Genomic DNA, 25592 nt, shown 5'->3' with positions numbered 1-25592 from the left:
GGATAGGTTTCGCCGATAACATATGAAAAGATCGTTAAGCGCATCCAGAAAATAATAATGTTTCTCGCTCACGTTTAATTTACTTGAATTCATTTAAAAATGTTTTAGTTTTTTTCTTGGGAATTTCGTAGCATTAACAATTCTAACATTCTGATAACAATCATAAATATTTATTACAAACATAAAACTAACAATATAGAAAAAGTAACAAAAGAGTATCTAATAGATGTGAACTTTAGTTCCCAAAAGGAACGACCTGAAAACATGTTTCAACCTGTCATTCAAATATGACCTACAGTTAAATTCTAAATTCTCCTTATAATTTCTGAAAAAATACATTTTTGTAAAAGAAAGATCTACACTTCCTCATTGCCCAAATCTGAATCGTAGAAGATTATTTAATTACATAATTTGAATATGCTCACGATTATCGAGGAGACAGTTTTCACCATGTCACACAAAACAAAAATAATTAAACTTAACAAAATGTATATAGGCTACATACCTCAATGTCAGACCAACTGATGACCGGCGTCAGTTGATCCCTGGTTTCCATTACAGATTTACAAGCAATCAATCATAATCCAGCATACAAATCAAGAGACCTTCGTCTTATTACACAACCAGCTGTAATACATACAATTTCCTGTCGTCCAATACAATTTCCTATATCATTTCTCGGGTTTAAGACTGGAAAGGTAAGGAGTAAAGGACAAAAAGAAAATATTCATAATTGTAAGTCAAAATAGGAGTAGAAGATTGCGCCATCTACTTTCAACTATATTAATAATAGTATATTTGCCTTAATGTATATCCACACAATACTCCTTTACCACTTACATGCGATCCATGTCACCACCCCCCCCTTCTGTGATGAAAAAATACCCAAGTAATATTTTTTTTTCATTTATTGACAAATTTCATATAAATAAATAATTTAACTCATTATTAAAGAAACCAGGAGCACCGTACATTGTTCAAATGAAGAAGAAATGAACTGATGATGGAAAAAGCGTTAATAGATAGCTGATTGATTATGAAGATAAACGCAAACAAACAACAAATAAAATAAATACACATAACTGGTACATCCTATTCTCATAATATCTTCAATTACCGTTATTATTACTAACACTTCTCTGTTCTTTGTATAGTTTAGGAATTATTAGGCCCCTCCAAATTATCAGTTGTAATATACCACTTCTCCATTAGCATATCCATTGGCTCTCTTCGAGAAAATAGGAAAAAGGAACTGAACATAAGCTACGCATGCTCCTGCAGTGTTTAGACAAAATTAGATTTCATCCAGGAAGCAAACCTATTTCTCGTGTTTCCCATTCAGGAACGTCCGGAGCCCATTTTAACCAGTATCACTTATTTTCGACTGCATTCTCACCAGTAAAGTACGGAGATCAGCGTATATGCTTTATCCCATTCCCAAGCAAAAATTATCTAAAGTAAGCCTATGAAAAACAAGGGTTCTAGTCAGTGAAAATGGCTCTAATAAACCTATACTTGCAGAAAATATATAGCACCTGAACTACTAACTTACTAATAGCAATGCTTAATGAGACTAAATAAAGGTAACGACTCGCGTTATCCAAGCACAGGAGGACATACTGATACCCAAAACTAGGAGGTAACGGCCCCGCCATATCCGCATAATAACGAGCATTAGTTTCTTTACAATATTCTGAAATAAGTTGTCCCTGTGAAAGAGTATTTCGTATCTCCGATAATTGGCACGAACGGACAGTTCCCAACTTCGTTGAACATATTTGGCTAGGAAAAGTATCTACAATTTCTTTGTATACCTTTAAAAGCCCACATATACACAATTAGGCAATAAAAATAATAACTGAGTAGTAGGGGTGAATATACGCGGAACGAATACTTTATAAGGCGACACCTTTGCCTTAGTTTCTATAGTGTATATCTGTTAGCTTATATTATTGATGCTCTCCTCCGTGATTTTTTACCATCGCATGTCATAGTAAACTTTCCTCATCCTTTTGAGACAATATGACCACTTCATAACGCGAAGTTGAGTCAGTATATAAAAAAAGCTCTTACTCATGTCGGGAATATTTAAGACGACTTTTTTCCCGCAAAGGTCTCTTTAATTTAGACAAGGCTAGAGTCTTGTAACAGACTCCACTCGAACTTCACTTTCGATGGTCTTAATCTGTTGATTGTATCAGTGATACTCGCATAATTATCGCAAAATTTAGCGTAGAAATTTAAAAATCCTAACATTTTGTACAGCCCAAGTCAATATATAGGCGGAAAGAGATCCTGTATGGCCTGCAGGCTATCTATCAACATAGATATCTCAACATCTTTGATAAGAAAGCCCAAAAATTCATAACTATTTTTCAAAAGTAAACAATTATCTGGAGAGATAGTAAGACCCCTTTTGCAAAACGAGATAGGACTTCTAACAACTGATTATGCTCTTCGATCGTAGGACCAAAAATCGCAAAATCTGCATAGTACTCTATCCCGTGTCCACGAAGGCCCCTCTGAATATCGACTAAGGCCCTCATAAGTGCTTGTACCTCCATTCAAATTCCCATCGGAATCCTCGTGTATTCATATACTTATATTGTGCAATGAATGCAATGAATTTACTTCTATCTTTAGTCAACTGTATTTAGAAAAATCTTTTTCCGATCAACTTTACTCACATATTTGGCCTTAGCAAGTGAACTAATACATTCCTCAACATTAGGACAAAGCAATACATCCTCACAAATGAATCTATTCAGTTTAGAGTAATTTACTACATATATTTGTAACACTTGTTTTCTTCTTTAATTCCTTTTACGTTACAGTCAAGAAACGCGTGTAGCTTTTGAAACATCATATAGTGCATCTTACAGCTGCGCTACCTTTTTGTTTTCTACCATAGTAAGTACGAAAATTTTGCAAAGAAACGCAAAGAGCAAAATATTTGTAGAAATTAATTAGTTATTAAAAAATTATAAGTCTTTAGACCTTAATAAAACAATATGAAATAATTCTACATGAAAGTAATGTAATGAATACTTTCTGAAACCACATTTTCAAATTCGAGAGAACTTAAACACAGTGGCACACCGGAACAAAGATATTGGAAAATGACAATTTCACTGAGAGAATATACATTTATTTGTATTTATTCGAAAGCTTATTTCATGTTCTAACGATGCCAAAGAAACAATTTTCTAAACTTTTATAATGATTATTTGTAAAAATGTGTAAACGAGAGCTGGAAGGAAGTGTCGTATTCACAAATCCTGACAGTTTTGATTAAGGAAACGTAACATGTGTTTACGATTGTTCGAAATTCTATTACATCCTCTACCAATAGCGAAACAAATACTTTAGAATATACAGGTAAAGTTTATTTCCAGAAATGTAAGATGAAGAATTCAAAAACGTGTTAATTTTGAAAATGGCAATAATATTGTATTTCTAGTGAGAAATACGAGTGACTGCATATCAATTTTTGACCTACATCTTCATCTCTACTTGCATACAAAGGGACTTGTTTGTTTCATTAAACGCAGCATGTTGTCGGTTTGCCACACTATTAAATCATTGTCCTTAGTATGTGCATTGCCATTTTGTTGAACTAACTTTCTTAGAAATACAGTCAGCTTCTCAGGTATGACCACCTGAAGTCCTGACACTTGTGGGATCAGACCTTCAGTTAGATTTTGTTTCTGCATGTGGGCAGAAAGAAACACAAGTAGGACATTATAAACAAATCAAGAACTTAGACATTAACTTCAGTATTTCATTTCTTTACTCATCTTATTGGAAATGATGTAATTGTAATTTTTCTTATTATATTCTTTAAGGATTTCATTCATTAATTCACTGAATTTATTCTTTTTTATAATGAATTGAAAAACTGATTAATTATAACAATTTTTATGAAATATATTTTCATTTATTTGTACTTATCAATTTTGGTTTTCTTATTTTGATTCATTGTTTTTTATTTTACATTTACCTACTTCATTGATTTTATTAGTTCATATGTCATGTACAGCGGGGGACACTTCTAAATGGTACAGCCATATGGAGATTTACGGCTCAGGTGTACCATTTAGAAGTGTCCCCCGCTGTACAATCATTCCATGTTTGGTATGTAATTTCTCTACATGAGTTTTAGGTTTTATCTTTTATATATAAAGTTCGATATTTAATGCTATGGACAACAAATTTAAACATCTGCTTCTTCTTATTTAAGAACAAACTATACACTTTGTTTCCCTAGCGGGTTAATGATACGAGTGAAACATTAGCTTCAAAGAACAGACAACTAGGTGTGATAGAAATTTCGTTTATTCTTAGGAAGACAATTTCATAAGATGCCCAAGGATAATCACAGTGTACTTATCTTGTATGAACGTTAATTCTCCTACTTCTCAAGATTAACAATGAAAGTAGAGACGCTTTACAAGTTCAGAATTATGCCTTGCTTGCTGGAATTAATCTTTCGCATCAGTTCTCAATCTACTCTCTTCCAATCTGGAAGTGAGTAATGATAGCTGCTTGTTTGCAACAAACTCGACCCACACAATATTCAATAGTGTTGGGAGAGCGAATACCAAAGTAAGGTATTGTTAATATATAAATAGAAATAATCGTCGAAGAAAAGCACAGCAACAATTGATTCCCAAGCTAGAAGAAACAAGATTTCGCACAGGAGGGAAACAGAAGCCGAACTTACGCGAAATGAAGAAATAAATATAACAATTCATTCTGATAAGATCTCCTTTACTGGTTACCTTAGGTTGCTGTTGAAGTAATTGGTTGCTGACGTCGAGTTAAACTCACGAATATCTTGGTCATTGGACGCGTGAAACAGTTCTCAGCGAGTTGGAAAGGACTATAGTTAATAGTTCGGTGGCTATATATCGTTAGCATACGTGAACAGAGTGCCATGAAACCCTGAAGGAATTCTACCACTAGTGAAGGACTCTGGAGGTCACTTGTGATCAAGATTGTAACTTTAACCTTGTGTAGAGATGCCAGTCAACCACAATGTCAATAAATACTGCTACTTTGATCTGTTGAATAACGGGCCAAGTTCTACAATGATGCGTGTACTTTTATTTTTGCCAATACATGATTGAAGCTTTTGCGAGTAAGGATTAATTTTACAAAGTATATTGTATTTATTAGCAATGTTGAACTTTTGTCTTAATTTAGCAGAGGTAACGCTCTAGTCATTGGTGTTAGCAGTCTCGGTTTCGATTTCTGGTGAGAGCATTCGACCGAAAAAGTGTAAAAGCATTTTCAGACTTGCCGTCCTAAGTGAGGTTTTCCTGGGTTACCTCATTCATACCTGCCAAATGCTGGAATGGTACCTAACATAATGATCCTAGTCCTCTTACTTCCTTCCCAACCCTGGTTCAGCCCCAATTACCCGTGCTGGGTGAAACCGAGGGAGGTCATCCTTCATATGTAACTGGCTAACATGATCATAGATGCCAGAAGTCCAAAAATCTAATTCCTAATCCTAATTTTTAATTCAGCAGATCTATATAAAAACTAATCGATGGCACAAATATGTTGGTTCAATTGTAAGCCTGGAGTCTTTCTAACATTTCAACCGAAATGTTACTTTTTCAACCCTTCAACTTAGAACCACAATTAAAAATTTAATATTAAGTTACAACGATTTTCCCGATCTTTTAGCGTTGTGGGATCAGTTAATTGTTACAATTAAGCTACTGTCGTTTTAGATAACTGCAATACTCACCTCATCATAGACATCTGTCTATCTTACTCAGATAAGACAGTTATGTTTTAAAGTTCAGAAATTTATTCTCAAATTGACACCTTCATTCCGAAGTTATTAATAAATGAACATGTAGATAAGTAATAGGATCTTCTTGCTTCTGGTTAGATAACAACAAATAAGTAAAACGTGTGAAAGCCTAGTTTACGAACGAATAAACTCGCTGATATTCTCACTAACTCCTCAGCATCAGCTCTCTGAAATCCTTAGGCAAAGAATCATGAAAGTGTGTACAAAAGTCCTCGTTGACTCCTAGACTGCATAAATTACATTTTGTGGAAATGTATTTCTAATGAAAACAAGAGTTAATTTATATATTTTGCTCTTCTCCAGTTCTCCGAAATAGTGGGACCTGCAAATTTGAATTTTTGTATAAGTGTTTTACAATAATGACTCTCGCTGATGCAATAGATACAAAAGTAGAACGAATCTCAATTTTGTTTAAGTAATACATATATGTCCTAATGTATTATATTATTTTTTATAATTTCCCTACATTCGTTACTCCCATGTTGGTTGTCAACAAAATGCTGTTTATTTACAGAAAAGTTTTTTCATAAACAGGGTTTGAACCCATCGTAAAATTGAAGGCCTGCGTACTAGGGTGAATCGAAAAAATCAAAAGATGTCCAATTGAATAGCACTAGGTGTCAAATGCTGTGTATTGACTAGTATAACGTTTGTGATTTTTTCATATTTTTGTACTTCATCTTCATTCCCCGCAAGGGCCTCAAAATTTTGCAATTTTAAAGAAAATTTCAATTGTTTGAAAATATCGAAAATTTTTAAAGCTGCCCAATGAAATCGAATTAGGTATCAAAAGTTGAATAATGACTGGAGTGACTACACCATTCATGATTTTAAAAATAATTTGCATCTTCAGCCCCTCAAAGGCCTGAAATTTTGCAGTTTTTATGGTAAATTTTGAAATTCCTCTTAAAATATTGAAAAAAAGTTTTAAAATCCGCCAAATCACTACATACTTGCTTAAGAAAGAGTTGTACTAGATACCACAACACCTATGGTTTTGAAGTATTTTTGTGCTGTATCTTATTACTTGCAGGGGCCTTAACATTTTGGAATGTATACAGTAAATCTCAAAATTCATTGAAGACACTGACAATTTTAAGAATTGTTAAATAATATTCTATTAGATTTCAAGCCTTGTGCGTGACTAGCATAATTTCGATGATTTTTAAAAATATTTTTCCTGCATTTTCGTTTCCTCAATTCATGCATTTTGAATTGAAATCATTTTTGATATACACCTCTTCGCTGGTTCCCAGGAACGTCCAGAACTCAGCACGAGGAGGTGGCTGCATCTAGAGTTTCGCCCATCCTCCCATCCCATCCACCCTACCTTTGGAAATTATCTCTTTAACTCGTTGGTTTGTATTCAGATTTTTTTTCGAATGTGCGCTAAATTGACATATCCAGAAGTTCTCCTCCGATAAATCAATCTCGAGCTAAGACACAATACACGTCAGACTAAGCTTCGGTAACAGTTTCAACGCACCTCTTGAGTGCTTGGGTATGACATGGCAAGTGGAAAACAGGCGGAAGGACAGATGAACCTTCTGTTACACATTTCTGTAGATCCTCCACCGACGAATGTCTTGTCAGGGGTGGCTCGGTTACTTCGCGTTCCTGCCAGTTGATTGGGTCAATGTAAGCCTGAGCACTAAAGTGGATTGCTGGAATACTGAACTTGCGTGCAGGAGGTGTTTGGTTTGAGCTTTTGGCCCTGTGTCAAGGATTCTACGCAAAACTATTTCTCTAATATGCTTTAAATCATTGGCGAGCATAGATACCAGTAAATTCTCCGGATACGTGAAGAAACTATTGGCTGAATTGTCCTATCTAGAATGAGCTTCAGTTCATTGCTTAAGTACCGTGAAAAGGCTAGAGTACGATATAAGTTCACAGGAGCATCCTTGGTAGTAGGGTTACATTTAATGTAAAACCACATCGGAGCATACACTTTCATAATGAATGTAACGAGCTCCTTCAAGTTCGAAGATGGGTCAGTAGTTCTTATGTGCACTCTAAGCACTACGTTAGTAGTAGTGATCCATCTTGCATGGGATAATTTTCCAGTACTTCTTGATGCAAGATTCGGAGAACACTCACCAGCAGAGCTTGCTTTGCAAATATCCCACATATATTTTTGGTCTGTGCTTTGGTTTGATGTCTTTCTCTTCCATGGCCGAGAAAGTTCCTTCATTCGCTTGAAAATTAACGACTGGTAAATCTTCACAATGGGTTAATTTTTCTTGTAATTCCCAAGAAATTTTTCCTATAGTTCATATATTTTTCACAATTTTTTGTATAGTTCTCGAAAACTTTTCAGGACCCACTGTTGCGCTATCTAAATGCTGTTGAATATGCCTTAGAATATAACATAAAAACGACAAATTTTCAGGCCCTTGTGGGGAATAAAGATGCAAATTATTTTAAAAATCATGAATGGTGTAGCCAATCTAGTCATTATACAACTTTTGTCACCTAGTTCGATTTCATTGGGCAACTTCAGAAAATATTCAGTATTTGGTTTTAAAAAAAATCAAATTTTCATAAAAATTGAAAACTTTTGAGGCCCTTGCGGGGAGTGAAGATGAAGTACAAAAATTATGAAAAAATTCACGAATGTTGTACTAGTCAATACACAACTTTTGACACCTAGTGCTATTTAATTAGACTACTTTCGATTTTTTAAATCCACCCTACTGCGCACAAACTCGTTGGCTGTTGGCATGACCATGATATTTCAAAGTTCCCCATCTCTCTCTCTCTCTCTCCCTATATATACATGTGTGTGTTGTTGTTGTTGTTGTTGTTGTTGGTCTTGCTTCCTGTACAGTCTCGAGCCATCTATCACCCATTACTTGTTAACTTTTATCTTACCTGTCACGTATGCTGACTGTATCGTAAATCCAAGTATATGACGTCGTTGATAGTACAATGTTTTGTATGTAAAAAAGTCATATACAGTTTTTCATAATTTTGCAATCAAAATTTTAGGAAGGTACACTAATATCAACAGTCATGTCCACACTAGCAATACAACCATTGTCAACGGACTTCATATTTGGTTACAACAATTATTTTGTCCTGAAAACAGCATGCAACCGATTACAGTTACAACAACGATATTTGTCTGGTGCTACGTCCAGATTGTCTTCTATTATCATGTACTTTATTATACCTATAACTGTGAATGCCGGAATCTATAGAAAATGTATTTCCCTGTTTGCAGATCTGAAGCAGTTTAGGAAAGTCTTGATTCAACGTTTTGCACTCGAACTCTAGAAGACAATCTAGGTTTCCATGACCAGCAAAATACAGAACATCAAGACAATTGTAGTTTAATGGTGTACCTTTTCTAAAAATTGCATTCATTTTGTGATACCACAAGTGACATGTAGAGTTGTATAAAATTACATATTCGAAATTTAGAGAACGTTTAATTGTATTTAGCGGTTTCAAGGGAGAGAAGTTTCACAATTTAAAAAACAGAAATAATTGTAAGGTTAATCAAGTTATTAAAAATTCACACTCCAATGCAGTACCCTTTCTTCGTAACTTTAAGTGACATCTATTAACATTGCACGAATTCATAAAAGTAAATATTGTCTTATTTATATAAGGAAATTAATGTTTAGAGATAATTGTTTCTTTCTACAAAATCAATATATGTCAATTCGTCTATTCTTTAGTTACTATAATTAAATGTTATCACCCTGTTAATTGTTTCATTCTTGTGATGCAGAGAGGATGATTGTGAAAGGAACACCAGAACAGAAGGCGATACTTGACCACGGAAAGATTGCAAGAAATCCTTCATTGTCCACAATACATGAAGAAAGGACTTCACAGTTGGTTAGCATGTATGATACACCACCAACAGAGAAATCTCTTACTGTAGACGAAAGAGCGGAAGTTTCCTTTTCATTCGATGGGAAGGAAGTATCAGTTTCCTTATACGAAACGCCTGATCTTACAGAAGAAGAAGCTTTGCAAATTGTTGAGATGTATGCGGAAGAATTATCTGAGCATGTTTCAGGTAAGATTTCTTGTCGTAAAGTTGTTTTCCATACTGTCTAATTCATTTTAAGGAGTTAGAATACCATTGCGTAAGACACTTCTGGGTTGTGCAACAACCAATGAAAGTTTCACATAAAACAAGACTTTAAGAAAGAGGGTATACCAATCCAGAATAGATTGATATCGGACAGAATAGGATCTAATGCTATTCTATGACTTCTATGTCTGTGATCTGGGTCCATCAACTCTTAGAATTAATTATTTTTTCCGTGCATTCAAATGGTTAGTGAGTGTAGTATCAGATTTAATTCCATATAGAGGCATAGAATTTTTTACATTTCCCAGTGTTGTGAAGCCTTTTGGGTACTGATTAAATTAGAAAGTAGCAAACTCCATGCAATCAGAAGTAACAGATGATAGGAATTGATGTATTGACTAGATACCACCTAACGAAACACTGGATAACAATCCATACCCAATAGACAGGTTTTAAATTAATAAGATGTGCTCTTAGTTAAGGCGTAATTCTTAGAAACAGCCGCATAGTTGTTAATCGATAATGTGTGTCTACCTACTAATGTTTTGGCTCGATTTCGGTTGAAGGAATATTTATTTCTTTTTCTGCAATCGTTCCAAAGCAACCCAGGTGTCTATCTGACTCCTGTACAGTACCTGGATGTAATAGTGTGATGCTAATACATAGTTTTCCATGGGTGTTGAAGTTAAAATGTATGGGGACTTTCATTCGTGTCCTGGTCGTACACGAAGTATGAGTCACCTCTATACACTTATATCGTAGTTAAACAAAAGTATACAAAATAACTATTACTACTACTACTACTACTAAACAACAACAATAATAATAATAATAATAATAATAATAATAATAATAATAATAATAATAATAATAATAATAATAATAATAATAATAATTTTTATTTAGTGTTGCGAACAGCTTATAAGCAATAATACGTAACTTGTAAAATGTTAACAACCTGATGCATTGAGCTACAAAATAAAATAATATTAATAATAACGAATTGTAATTCTACTATAATCTTAGAAAGTAAACTCGTACAAATTTTTTAATTAAAAACATTTCTAAAATCAAAAATCATATAAGAATGGTGAATGTTCTAAAATACTGTTTTCAAAACAATGCGGTTGAAGTTTCATTCATTTAAAATAAATTAGTCCAACTTTATAAATACTAATGCTCCCCAAGCTTAAAGATATAACTTTATTGTCAGATTGGTTAGAGTACCAAGGTACACTGCAGATAAATATAACAAATTTATTAAAGATTGGAAGATAATTATTTGTCAAAAATATAATATACTTGTAAATCTATGTAATAAATTTCTGAGTTTCTTTTAATATATAATTATGCTCAGTTTAATTTATAACATTTTCTAACTCCTTTCAGTATTTCCAATTTCGAATTTAGTTACAACAATGTCGATTCATTCCTTAATTTAGTATTGTTACTTGAAATTATATGCCCGTAGCCAAATTCCCTCTATGAAATTTTTTGCGTGAGTACCGCAGGATTCTGAAACATGTATTTTTGGATAGTGCACATATTAGTTTCTAAATGAAGTCTTGACCCGACTACAGTAGTTCTCATAGTATTGGAGCTATGGACCTTCAAAGTTCATTTTTCATGTTTTCGGCAGCCTATAACTCCGATAGGAAGCATTTGTGCACACAGGTTGGTCTATACTTTATGTCTTATCTTGGTGTCAGGAATCATCTCCCAAACGTTGTCGGTGTTGTTTGGGAACATCCTTTATAAGATTTTGTGAGGTAATAATAATAATAATAATAATAATAATAATAATAATAATAATAATAATAATAATAATAATAATAATAATAATAATAAATCTGATAATGTTTAATTTACGCACTAGAAGCAGGGAAATTGACAGTTCCAAATTAATGTATATATAGTCTAAAATAAATCCAAATTAACAGACATCAATTAAATCTATTCTAGTTAAATTAGTTGGTGAGAGTTAGCTCGGGTGTTGAAAGTTAATGCTAAAACTCTTCTATATCACGAACCCCGTACGTTAAATAATAAAACTCTGTATAAAAATTCCTCATTATCAGGGCCCGGATGTTGTTGACCTAAAAATTTTTAAAAAGTGACCTATAAAATGACACTAAAATTCTTGTAAAATGACCCTAAAAATCACAAAAATAGACCTTAAAACTTACGTTTTCTTAAACGTTTATTTCGTTAAACATTGACATTTTTTTAATATCCATTGGATTTTTGATTAACATTTCTCATTCATATTCAAGAAATCTGGTTTCAGTTAGTTGCACTCCATTGATCATTTATTTCTATTGATCAGTCCATTGTACGGCATTGTATGTACTGAAAATGTCAATTCACTCCCAAGTTGAAACTAGGAAGCACTCTTAAACAATAAAAAGTTCGCAAGTGTAGATGAAAATAATATATACTCACATGAAAATAATATATAGAAACCTGTTTAAAATCCTTGTACGCCTTCTAATCCATTTTTAGTTATTCACGTGATCACATTCTTTGTGGTCAACAACCCAAAACTATGTGTTTGGCCACCTACTAACCCCCACCTTTCGTTAACCAGCTACAGCTTAGTTTTCATTAGCTTGTTAAGAATGCAGTTTTTCCACCCCAACAGTCAGGAAGAAGAAAGAGATTATTCAACTTCGTCTTTTCCACATTCGTAAACCGTGTTCATTTAAAGATTTCCTTATGTAGAAGAAAAAGAATAAAAAGACCATAAGTGACCTAAAAGTTACCTTAAAATATTAAAAAATGACCTGAAATTTCAAAACGGCAAAAACTGAACAAAAGTTGACCCTAAAAAACTATATTTTTAGAACATAGAGTTGATGGATAACGTTTTTAGTTGAACTTGCCTTGTCCTATGCTTAACAGAAAAAAGTTGACTTGTCAACAAGATCCGGGCCCTGCTCATTATAAATAATTGGAATCATGTCCCGTCATTTTCAAGAATTCGGCTTTCAAGAAGAGAAGCGATTTCTATAGTTTTTTCTCCACATTCAAATCGATATTATCTGTGTCATAACTACATGAAGACGGCTGAACCATTTGAATTGAAGTTTCTGACTACTATACTGTATTCATATTTGTTATTTAAATTCCACAAAAATCAAGATTCCTGTGCTAAATACGTTTGAACTGAGAATAGTTTCTATCAAGAGATCAAATAACATGTTATTAACATTGTGCTGGAGAGGAAGACTATCCGTGTCCACATCTGAGAGTGTCCGTGAAATAAAGGGATCCGTCCCGTAATAATAGACACCGTATATCCTTAAGGGAACAAAAAAAAAAAAAAACGTCTGTCCATACTACGGAGGTATCCGGTGTTGGAGGTTTAACTGTATATACATAAATGCCATTTTAAGTGCATAAAGTGATATTTTGAATATTCTACAAATAACAAATAATTATGGCGAAATTTCGTCTCATACGATTAGGGATGCACGCGAGAGGAGACGAGACGAGAAATGGAAAAGTATCGTCTCGTCTCGCAGCCTCAAATGTTGGTCTCGTCTCGCGTCTCGTCTCGTCTCGCAAATGTGAAGTCTCGTCTCGCGTCTCGCATAAAATCTTGAGTCTCGTCTCGCGTCTCGCGCGAGACTTTCTCGCATGGTCTCGCAGTCTCGCATATATTCTGGGTTAAAATTTTGCAATGTTTTATTCTATGGCTGTTAATGAATGATGATGTGATATTCTGTCCGAAGGCAGATATTTGACCTAAAAGTCCCTTGGCAAGGTGAACCCATGGTGGTTTGCCATTGTTTTCCATGGGATGAATGTTCATAACATCCTAAGGAGACGGAACCTAGAGTTCAACATGGTATCCGAACTTGTGTCCACTCCGCTCCAAATTAAAAGGAAAGTTGTGCTGGAATTTGATTGCTGGACCATTAATTTTCGCATAGCATAATTTACAACAAAACCAGCATAAATTGTTTGCTGGATCCAACATTGTTTTCCAGCTTAGAGTTCTCCAGCAATATTTTCCAGTATGCCATGCGGGCACATTTTTGCCCCGAAAAAAGAAGTCGCCAATGTAGTTAGGATATAAAGAATATAACGTTTCCGTATATGTTTTTCTGAACTCATTGAACCAATCCTGGATCCTTTCACTATATCAATTTTTTTTAAGTTAGCTAGCTATGGGGTGGGCCCGTACGTGTGATGTGCTGAGGATACTAATGATGTTATAGTCCGGATGATTTGGAGGTACGGTATATTTATATAATGCAAAAAGCAGTGAGAGAGTTGTAGACGTGTGGTGATGGCTGTGAGTGTAGGGAGCGTCGCTGTAGACGGTTTCAAAAAATAAAGCGTGTTCGCTGTCATACCGTTGAGTTATATATTTAATACGAAGAGCTTCAATATGATAAAGAAATTGAGGAAATGTGATACGGTCGTACAATTTAGGGTTGGACTTGGTAATTTAATGCGGTAGGCTAGGCGGAGAGCATGTCGTTCCATTATTAACAGCTTTTCGTAATATTTTGGGCTTGCTGATGCCGAAAACCATATGTAAGAACGGGACGTAGGAAGACCTTGTAGGTGTTGATGAGCGTAGAAGATTGGAGACCCCACGTTGTGCCTATGAGACATTTAAGTAAATTTAATCTATTTTTGGCTTTGCTTACAATGGTAGCGAGGTGTGGACACCATGTAAGTTGATGATCAAATGTTATACCCAAGTATTTCACTGTCTTTGAGTGCTGTATGGCAGTATCATTGACGGTAAGGGCAAGACGAGCTGGGTTTCGATGAACTCGTGATCGACGTTTTTGTGGAATAAAGACTATGGCCTGAGTTTTGGTAGCGTTTATTGTTAAGGGCCACGTCCGACACCAATCGCTAAAGCGACGGATAGCTTCATTCATCGCATTGTTTATTTGAGAGATAGTTTCGTTAACGCCAGGAAAGCCGTGTCATCGGCGTACTGAAAAGTATGAATGTTTTGCGGTAAGGACGGCATGTCAGCGACATAAAGCAGATACAGCAGTGGGGACAAGGCAGAGCCTTGCGGAACGCCGCTATAAAGAAATACAGGATAAGAGACACTGTCATTGATGTAGATGTAAGCCAGGCGGTTTGAAAGAAAATTAAAGATGAAGCGGATGTACGTGATAGGAAGACGGAAAGACAGAAGCTTGAATAAAAGTCCCAGGTACCATACTTTATCAAATGCCTTTTCGAGATCGAATAAAACTAAACAGGCAGGCTTGGAAGAATTGTAATGATTAGTGATCATGTTGGTGAGGCGAAGTAACTGATCGTTAATACTATATCCTGGTCGGAAACCAGCTTAATGTAAAGGTAGCAATTCTTTCGCTGTTAAGTGAGTGTGAAGTCTTTTGACAGGGATGCGTTCCAATATTTTGCTGAAAGTCGGAGTTATTGTATGGGCCTGTAAGATGATACGCAATTTAGTGGTTTGTATGGCTTAGCAAACATGAGTGTTTTGGAAGTCTTCCACGGAGAGGGAAGATACCCTGTGCAGAGAATAAACGTAAATATAGTTGCTAAAAGGTGTAGTAAGGCGAGGGCGCTTCTTTGACATGACGGTAAGTGATTGAGTCCAGACCAGGGGCAGTATTGCGTTCGCGAGCCGTGACGGAGTTGATATCTGTTACAGTGATAGGCGTAGCAAGAGGATGGTCGGGAAAAGCATGAGACGTGCTGGGTTGAAGTTCTGGTGAATTTATGTTAAAGGTATGTGTGGGATGCCTGCGACGAATGGCTGCTTCAGACGGCGTGAAAATAGATTGTAGATAGGTTGCGAAGGCTTCTTCTTTTTCTTTATCTGTGTGAAGAGGATTTTCATTTTCTAGGAGAGGATAGGTAGTGTGTGTCTTGCGACCAGTAAGCATGTTCAAACGGTTCCAGTATCTGGATGGGTGTGCATCGTCTCCCAAATTATTACAAGCTTTTATCCATTGACGGAGTTTATATGCTTTAACATAATTGTGAACTGTGCGTTGAAATTGACGATGTAAATGCAATGACTCTAGATTTCCTGTACATTTGTAATCTCTGTAGAGTGCTCGTGAACGTCTGATAAGTGGTAAATAATGGGGTGGGAGCGTTGGGTGATAACTATGGGATGTACTAGTCGGTATAAAACGGCTGGTAGCGTCATGGAGTGCTGTAGTTATTCTATCCAAAGAATTATGAAAATCTTCCTCCGTTTCTGATAGAGTTGAGTTTGCAAAAATGCTACTAAGATAATTTCGATATCCTGGCCAGTCGGCTTTGTCGAATCGCAATGTGGTAATCTATATGTAAATTTCTTCGTCTTTATTTAACCGGATTTCAACCTTGTCTTTGCCTGTTTCTAGTCCGAGGAATGCTCTAACGTCACAATATCCAAAATTGACATGGATTGTTCCCTTAGAATAGGTTTTAACTTTCTTTTCAGAACGTTTAAACTCTCTAGCATTAAATTTGTGGAAACAGCAGAGAAAATATAAAAATACGTTACTTGTGTAGGAGAACAGTGCTGCCATCTATTGTCGCCTATCTCCCTTTACACCAGCCACCAAGGAATAACATTACTTGTGTGAACGGACTTGTGGATAACATATACTAATATACTAACCTAAATAACTGATATACAACATAATTATGTTATATACTAATAACAATTATATCAATGGCTCGCCGCGGGGAATAGTGATAATTAATTTTCAACACTTTAGACACTGTCAAGTATGCTATGCACTTACCTTAGTTTCCTTCTTCTGAGGGAAATATATTGTTATATCCACCTTCCTGCAGCTACTCTTCTGATCTTTGTCGCTGTCGGGGTAGAAAATCGCGTATTCTTTCTTGTGAATATTTTGCAAGTGTTTCTTCACCGCGTTATATTACGAGAATGCATTTTCAATTCTATCTTCTTAGGCTTACAAAATTTACAAATAGCCAACTCAGCATTCGTTGCAATTTCAAACTAATCCTAGAACTTACTTTTACCCCCTGCTGTTTCGGATGGATCAAGACTCGAACTTGCAGAAACAGTACCTGAATCCGTTTCACTTTCAACTGGGTCCCCATTTGGTTCTTCTAAAATATCGTCGCCACTATCAACATTTACACGTTTTGGTCTTTTCCTTGAAGGGTGATTTTCCACTATAAAGATGTTTTTAGACCACCAAAAGCGCTTGTAGATAACAAAAGAACTCCTCACAACACAATACGACCCAATTCTTTTGGTTCGTTCGCGCTTATAGCAATGTTGCATTATCGCATTTTATCAACTTTCGCTTTCAACTTATATATTGTTGCCATATCTAAAAAATAAAATTACTGACAGATATAGGGCCATTCCTACCATCTCCCACCAAACCTATAGGGCCATCCTACCAAACCAGTGTTTGAATTAAACTTCCGAACTAGAGGGGGATGTTTTTGATAAATATATAGAAAGAAAATACTTATTCCATGTAAAAATATAATGTTATTTCTGCGAGCCGGGCCGGGGATAAACTTTGACGAGAAGGGATTTCCCCGCCATCCCGCAACATTCATCGCTAGTAGTAATGTGAAAAAGACAGAAACAACAAAAATATCACATTTCGCAGCAATAGGGAGTCTTATTCGCTTTTCAGACCAAAAACAGAAGTTCATGTATTCGTGCGCGCCTGCGTGTATGTGTTTGTGTCGCAAAATAAAGTCCTAAATCGTTGCTGTAATAATTTGCAATTTACAAAGCTTTTCTTTTTAAATGATGTTTAGAAACTAAAGAAGGCTTTAATTCTGAAAATCAACCTTGAATAATAATAAATCTCATAAAATGTCTAATGCCCCAATCACTTTTTGTTACTGGAGACATTAACGCTCAACTTAGAAAACTCAATAAATGTAAAATCACTAAATATACAATTAAATGTAATTCATAAATGTTGCGAGACTGCGAGAAGTCTCGCGAGACTTCTCGTGCGAGAATTAACCGAGTCTCGTCTCGCATGGTTTAGTCTCGTCTCGCGTCTCGCATAAAATTTTGAGTCTCGTCTCGTGTCTCGTCTCGCAAATGCGAGACGAGTCGCGAGACTCCTCGCGTCTCGCGTGCATCCCTACATACGATTTTGGACGGTGAGCTTTTGTCCTTGGTGAGATTCCTTCCCGCGATATTTTGGCTAGGTGATATTTTGACCCGAAAGATTTTGGGCGTCAAGATTTTAACCCACGTGAGGTTGTGGGCCACGAGGTTGTGGGTGTGAGGTTTCGTCGCAAAATGTTATACCCAAATTAAGTCTAATATAATTGGTGGAAAGTTATTTTTGGTGAAATCAGATTGGTTAACTATAGTCATAGAACGATGTATTTTATCTGATTAGAAATTTATTGTTTTATTGAACAAAAATAAATATTTAGCCATTTGAAATTCTTGAATAAACATTTTAATATTTGTTTTTACTTTTCATGTTTTTAAGACCAACTTGAAACTTTAGAAAACAAAATTTTAATATCGTGGGCGATATATTAACTTTCAAATTATTTTTATTTTCTTAAAGTGGAAATGGTATATGAACCCATACTACACTTTTTAAACATAATTAATTGCTTGGCACACTTGTAGTTGGAAGCTAACAGAACAATTACGGAAGAAGAACCATTCAAAATTTCCTTTAGGTTTGAAAATGGCGCAGCCATTTTCCAAAACTGCATCCTCAGACCAAAATTACATTAATGCTGTGTAATTGTGACGTATTAGTATTGTCACTGATGTCTTAGACTCGTGGAACACGAATATAAGGTCGAATTAGGAATCAAACACTAATGCAAACCAGAATACTACATCCTAACTATATATAAAACTACATGAACTGACGTAAAATAAACGGGTACTTCTGGTTGACGTGGAAAGTTGAAATTTGGCATAATTCTAGTTTTTCGGAAGTAACTCACAGGAAAGTTGCCAAAAGTGGATATTTTTAATTTTTAGCGGGCCTAAAGGGGGATAAAGAAATTTCCCATGTTATTTAAATGAGCCTTTCTTTTAGAGCTATAATTTCATATTTTAGGTACTTGGAATCGGAATAAAAACTTCAAATCCGGTATGCTTGTACATTTTTGTTAGCGTTATCTAAGTAAGTTATCAAAAATAAAAATTTGCAACTTTAGAGTGGGTTTATGGGGAGATGAAAAATCTCCCCTATGTTATTTATATGAGACATCTACACCCGAAAATTACTGGGCACTTCCTGTAGGGCTACAATGATTACGCTTGACATGATTATTGCTTTTTAGGACTAACCAAAAGAAAAATTGGCAAAAGTGAATATTTTTGATTTTAAGGTGTTTAAAAGGGCGACGAAAATATTCCCCATGATATTTAAATGGACCTTTTTCGAGATTTTGGACAGCCCTAGCTCTGAAGATATGCACTTTCCACCAAAAAGTCCATATGGACTTTTTCTCTTATTTTGATGTGAGGAATCAGCTCGTACAGTTTGTCGGTATAGTTCATTAACATCCCCTCTCTCTCTCTCTTTCTCTCTCTCTCTCTCTCTCTCTCTCTCTCTCTCTCTCTCTCTCTCTCTATATATATATATATATATATATATATATATATATATTGTGGCAGGACTCGATTTTCGAGGAAAATAATTTGTATATTTTTATTTTATTTTTATGTTTATGTCACGAAATCATTAATTAAGGTTATGGGAATTAAATGTTGTATATGTGAGTAAATGCAAGCTGCACAATCTTGCTAATGTTTGTGTCAGCAGTTTATTGTAAACACATGTGTATAAGAATGTCATCGTTGAGAGTCTGGCAATGTAGGAAGGAAATGTTGACAATGTGTCTTTCCTCACATTAGCCAGATTCTAGAAATTGTATAAAGTGAATCTGTAAGATTTCACGAATTTCATGAGATTACGGATGTACGGAGAATTGCTTAGAATCGGGAAATCAGAACGTGTCGAGGGTTGCAATTTTGAGTTTCGACACATGGAAGGAATTTGTCTCTCCATGTGAAAACGGTGTTACACGTGCCGCAGCAGACGAAAAAGCAGACGATGGTAGTTGGACAACGCCAAACAAAACCGGAGGACGAGAAGGTTTTGGGAGAGTTTAAGGAGAGTTCTAAGAGAGTTCACTGACAGTTCGAAGACAGTTCTCTGAGAGATCTATGAGAGTTCGAAGAGAGTTGAGATTGAACAATTCTTGGAAGTCCATGATCAAGTTACCGTGATCATTCTTGGGTTCGAGTTTGGAGAACCACGTTCTATTGGAGTATCAGCCAGATGATAGGAGGAGACAACACTTTGTATTCCAAAACATCATAACGACGCAGAACTTCGGCAGAGACTTGCATTGAGAGGAGCCATACCTCAATGCTCATTTTCGTCTTCCACCAACAAGGAGTTTCAGCTTAAAAGGAGCAGAGTTCGACGCCAGAACGACGTGGGAATACACCAGTTTTATCCAGGTATGTGTGGCACCGAGTCAGAATTCAAAGGCTCAATACTTGATCGTTCTGTACCTGTCTGGCAAATGAATCTTAATATCCGTCATAACTAATATTCTGAGATCTTACAGTTCACTCATAAGCTTAACGAAATACAGTGTTTTATTTTAAATGAAGTGGACGTATTTTTATTTAACTAATCCCCACATGAGAAAACCTCTCGCAAGTTAACCTTATAGTTTGTCCCACTCATTCTAGATGGTGAGTGGAAGGCGCCTAGTAGCACTCATCTTTGCATCCCCAATTAGGCACAGAGTGGCTAGGTTGTCATGCTGGAGTATGCTTAGGGTTCGATGCCTAGCGGAGGTTATTTGTAAAGATTTTAGTAAAGTTAATTCCCTCCCTACCCTCCCATGGTGGACATGCTGTGAGGTCATTTTGACCATTGTAACGATCCCAGGAGTAATTTAGAGCATGGTGGTGAGATGCTGGTCTTTAGATCTTTTAGATCAAAGGTACGATTCCAGTAGTTATTTAGAACATGGTGTAGAGCTGGGATCAGATCTCAGTAAGTAGATTAAGCCCTCCCTTCCCTCCCATGTTGGAGACGCTGGTGGCTTACGCCTTTGGTAACGGTCTCAGTAGATTTAAAGAGAGTGAATTAATTACCGCCCGTCCCTCCCGTTTCATGTTGGACATGCTGGTTTGCGTTTGCAGTTGTATCGTTCCCAGTAGACATGATTAGAGTATTGTAGTAAATCGTAGTAAATTTAAACAATCGTAAATTTAAAAACCATCCCTACCCACCCATTCATGGTGAAATATGTTAAATTAGTAACTTATACATTTGTAAATGAAACCCACCCATCCCACCCTCGCTTCGATTCAGTATAAGATTATAACAGGTGCGACGACTGAGTTCGATTCTCGTCTATATAACAGAAATGTGCATTAGTGATATTTTTATATTTAAATAACGTATTACGTTCATCAAACATAGTAATTTCATGGTAGTTTGTGTTATAATCTTTAGGTTAATAATAACACATATAGTGATAATATATTACAAGTTTACAATAATAATAATAAGTGAAAAGAAAAATAGTAAAATAATTTTGTTGTTATGTGTATTTAGAACGTATAGAACGTATATAGCACACAGAACGGGATGCATGTATCAGACAGGATCTGATGAGCGGACGACGATTGTCGCTCAAGCGATCAACACGAGTGTAGCCGAGTAGACACGACGGCATACGATTACGTCAAGAGCCGCACGAATTATTTGCTCCGTTTCGAAGTTACGAGCAGAGCAGGCAGAATAACAAAGACAAAACAGTTGTTGTATAATAGATTAAATATAACCTACATTAATCTGAGAAGTAAACTATTTAGTATTTAATTAGTAGTAAATAGTAATAAGTTGTTACAATGTTGTCCTTAAAGAACAATCACAGGGTGCATTATCCTGTTCTTAAAGACAATGGAAAACCTGCGACGATGTTCAGTAAATCAAGGTACTATTCCTTAGATTTAGGAGTTTTAAAATATTTTGCGGAATATTATCCGACATACGACGAAACGAAGGAACAGACGTTTAGAGATAACGTTCTGGGTAGAAGATATAAGAATTATTATATGATTGAATTCTCAGAGAAGAATTTCAGCGTTGATGATTTGGTAGAATTAGGATTTAGGAGACACTTTTTATCTATAATTACTGGTATTTCAGAGACAAATACGTTGATACGCAACGCTATATTTTTCGCGATCAAAGAAGATCAACTAAAATACAAAGTATGTGCGTTATTCACTAGTGGTGCTAGTCAAGAACTAGTGAATCAATGGCTTGATCGTTTTAGGAATAGATTTGTCTGCACTCAGGCAGTAAAAATCTCAGATTTTATTAGTACCATAGCGTTATATGAGAAACAAGCAAAAATCGTAGTGGCAAGCGATAAATCGTTGCTAGATTTAGTAGCTTTTGCGTTGTTCTTTAAACAACGAACACCTTGGTTATCAGCCTAGAGATGACCAAGAAAGTAGAAGAGTTTTGTGTATAGATATTAATATTATTATTATTAGTTAGATATATGTATAGGATAAGGAGATATTATTAGTAATTATTAATGTTTTAAATATTTAGTAAGGATAATAATTTGATTGTAAGATATTTTGTTTTAGTAATAGAGGACATAAGTATATGGGTAGTTATAGTATTATTAATATTGGAAGAGGAAAATCTGACTATCAATTGGTTTTATTGCAGTATGTCTTTATGGCATATAATTTTAATGTAATTTTAATAGTGACGTAATAAAAAGAATAAAAGTAGGAAAAGACTATGGAGAAGAAAAGCGAAACTAAGAAAATGAAATATGAATGATTTTGTGATTAGTTTTGCATTAGGATTTTAGATGTAAGAGAAGGCAAGAATGAAAAAAAAATGAATGATGCAATTGAAGTAGATTTAGTTTAGACATAAGTTAAAATTAAGAAACCCTGATAATTAGGCAAAACCTTTCATTAGGGGAAACTCTAATCAGGAAGGACATCCCATTCTCTTCGAGTTAAAATTGGGCGATTACCGAACGTCGATGAGAATATTTTATTTATTATGCAACATAAGTCTTCCGTGATTGTTGAAAAGAGACACAGGAGTTGACTCGTACATCACGTGAAAGCCGTGCAAATTTTTTTTTTTTGGTGGAGATATCCTTCATTTTTAGCTAGTCCCTTAGCGTAAGATTAAAATTAAGATAGAAATAATTAGTGAGTAAATCATTCGATATCCTAGGGATACTAGGATAGTCAGAAGAGAGAGAGATGTTAGTAGTGCATCTAGAATATAGTAGAAATAGAAGATAGTTATATTCTTCTTGTTATAATATAAAAATAGTCTAGATTAATCGATTCAGTTGTATTAGTTAGGAAGAAAGAGGAAAAGAGTTGGTTTTAGGAATGTGAGTATTGAGAAGAAGGAAATTTTAGTAGAAGATAGATTTAGAATGTAAACAATCATAGACGGTAGACGTAAAGAAATAACCACCAGTAGATCTATAACATAGACTAAAATAATAATAAATGTGGATAGAGAGAAGAAGAGAGAAATAATAAATAATGAATAATGTTTAATAAGTAAATAGGAGTAATAAGATAGAAGTAAATAATGAGTTTATAGATTTAAGCATGCATCGACGAATAGATATATAGATAAATATGTATGCATATATTAGCGCTAGGAGTACTCCATGAGAATATAAGAAGTATATATATATATATATATATATGAATAAAGCGCAAGAAAAGAAGAAAATGGAGAAATGTTATCGGGGACATGCAGAGGATTTTTCCTGCAGATGAGAAGCCTTCCACTCACAATCTAGAATGAGTGGGACAAACTATAAGGTTAACTTGCGAGAGGTTTTCTCATGTGGGGATTAGTTAAATAAAAATACGTCCACTTCATTTAAAATAAAACACTGTATTTCGTTAAGCTTATGAGTGAACTGTAAGATCTCAGAATATTAGTTATGACGGATATTAAGATTCATTTGCCAGACAGGTACAGAACGATCAAGTATTGAGCCTTTGAATTCTGACTCGGTGCCACACATACCTGGATAAAACTGGTGTATTCCCACGTCGTTCTGGCGTCGAACTCTGCTCCTTTTAAGCTGAAACTCCTTGTTGGTGGAAGACGAAAATGAGCATTGAGGTATGGCTCCTCTCAATGCAAGTCTCTGCCGAAGTTCTGCGTCGTTATGATGTTTTGGAATACAAAGTGTTGTCTCCTCCTATCATCTGGCTGATACTCCAATAGAACGTGGTTCTCCAAACTCGAACCCAAGAATGATCACGGTAACTTGATCATGGACTTCCAAGAATTGTTCAATCTCAACTCTCTTCGAACTCTCATAGATCTCTCAGAGAACTGTCTTCGAACTGTCAGTGAACTCTCTTAGAACTCTCCTTAAACTCTCCCAAAACCTTCTCGTCCTCCGGTTTTGTTTGGCGTTGTCCAACTACCATCGTCTGCTTTTTCGTCTGCTGCGGCTCGTGTAACACCGTTTTCACATGGAGAGACAAATTCCTTCCATGTGTCAAAACTCAAAATTGCAACCCTCGACACGTTCTGATTTCCCGATTCTAAGCAATTCTCCGTACATCCGTAATCTCATGAAATTCGTGAAATCTTACAGATTCACTTTATACAATTTCTAGAATCTGGCTAATGTGAGGAAAGACACATTGTCAACATTTCCTTCCTACATTGCCAGACTCTCAACGATGACATTCTTATACACATGTGTTTACAATAAACTGCTGACACAAACATTAGCAAGATTGTGCAGCTTGCATTTACTCACATATACAACATTTAATTCCCATAACCTTAATTAATGATTTCGTGACATAAACATAAAAATAAAATAAAAATATACAAATTATTTTCCTCGAAAATCGAGTCCTGCCACAATATATATATATATATATATATATATATATATATATATATATATATATATATATAGAGAGAGAGAGAGAGAGAGAGAGAGAGAGAGAGAGAGAGGGTTCTAAAAATGGCGCCCATGGACAACAGAGCGTTATTCTTCAGGTCAAAAAATAAAGAGATTGGAACCATTAGCATTGCTCTACTAATGAATCAAGCAGTTCATCCCTCGTTACGCTGTAAGAATTTCATGGATCGGTAGGTCGGGTCACATAATGTTTTTTTGTGTCTCCAAACGAGGACCTCAAAGGGATACAATTACCTAGGTATATATATTTTTCACTTTGACTTGGAGAATAGTACTCTGTAGTCCATGGACGCCATTAGAATAGCATATATATATATTAGTGTCAAACTTTATATACGTGTTCAGGACATCAGTAAAAGAAAAGATGTATCTTTGACTTTCGTTGGGCCGCGGTTGCTCAGTTGTAGAGCGTTCACCTCTGATGCTTGGGGTCCCGGGTTCGATCCCAGCCCCCGCCAAGTGAACTTTGTGGTGGACAAACACCGTGTGCGTGGGTTTCCTCGGGGTTCTCCCGGTTCCTCCCACTTTCTTAATTTCACCATTTCATTCATTACTCATCATCACCGTCTCCTTTAGCCTAACCGGCATAACCGTCGGACGTAAAACTCAAAAATTTCATTTTATTTCATTTTGACTTTCGTCATAAAAGTCTAAGTATGGAGATAGGGACATTTTTAGAAAGGCTCCACTTAACAAAATAAACGACAAAGTTCCAATTCGTGTTTACGACCTCAA

General features: G+C 35.4%; 1 protein-coding gene across 4 annotated transcripts in view; it reads left to right on the top strand.

Moving 5' to 3' along the window:
* LOC145674687 (uncharacterized) overlaps window positions 1-25592 on the top strand; it is a 1315729-nt gene that overhangs the window by 455992 nt on the left and 834145 nt on the right. For all 4 annotated transcript variants that reach the window (XM_081744920.1, XM_081744917.1, XM_081744916.1 and 1 more), the window contains one exon: window positions 9567-9860. In XM_081744920.1, coding sequence (XP_081601046.1) covers window positions 9567-9860 — 294 coding nt within the window. The remainder of the gene's footprint in view (window positions 1-9566; window positions 9861-25592) is intronic.

This window comes from Thermobia domestica, chromosome 17, assembly GCF_964235325.1.
Source record: "Thermobia domestica chromosome 17, izTheDome1.hap1.1, whole genome shotgun sequence".
NCBI classification, from domain to species: Eukaryota; Metazoa; Arthropoda; class Insecta; order Zygentoma; family Lepismatidae; genus Thermobia; species Thermobia domestica.
The sequence above is the reverse complement of the archived record's forward strand: the minus strand, read 5'-3'. Positions and strand labels throughout refer to the sequence as shown.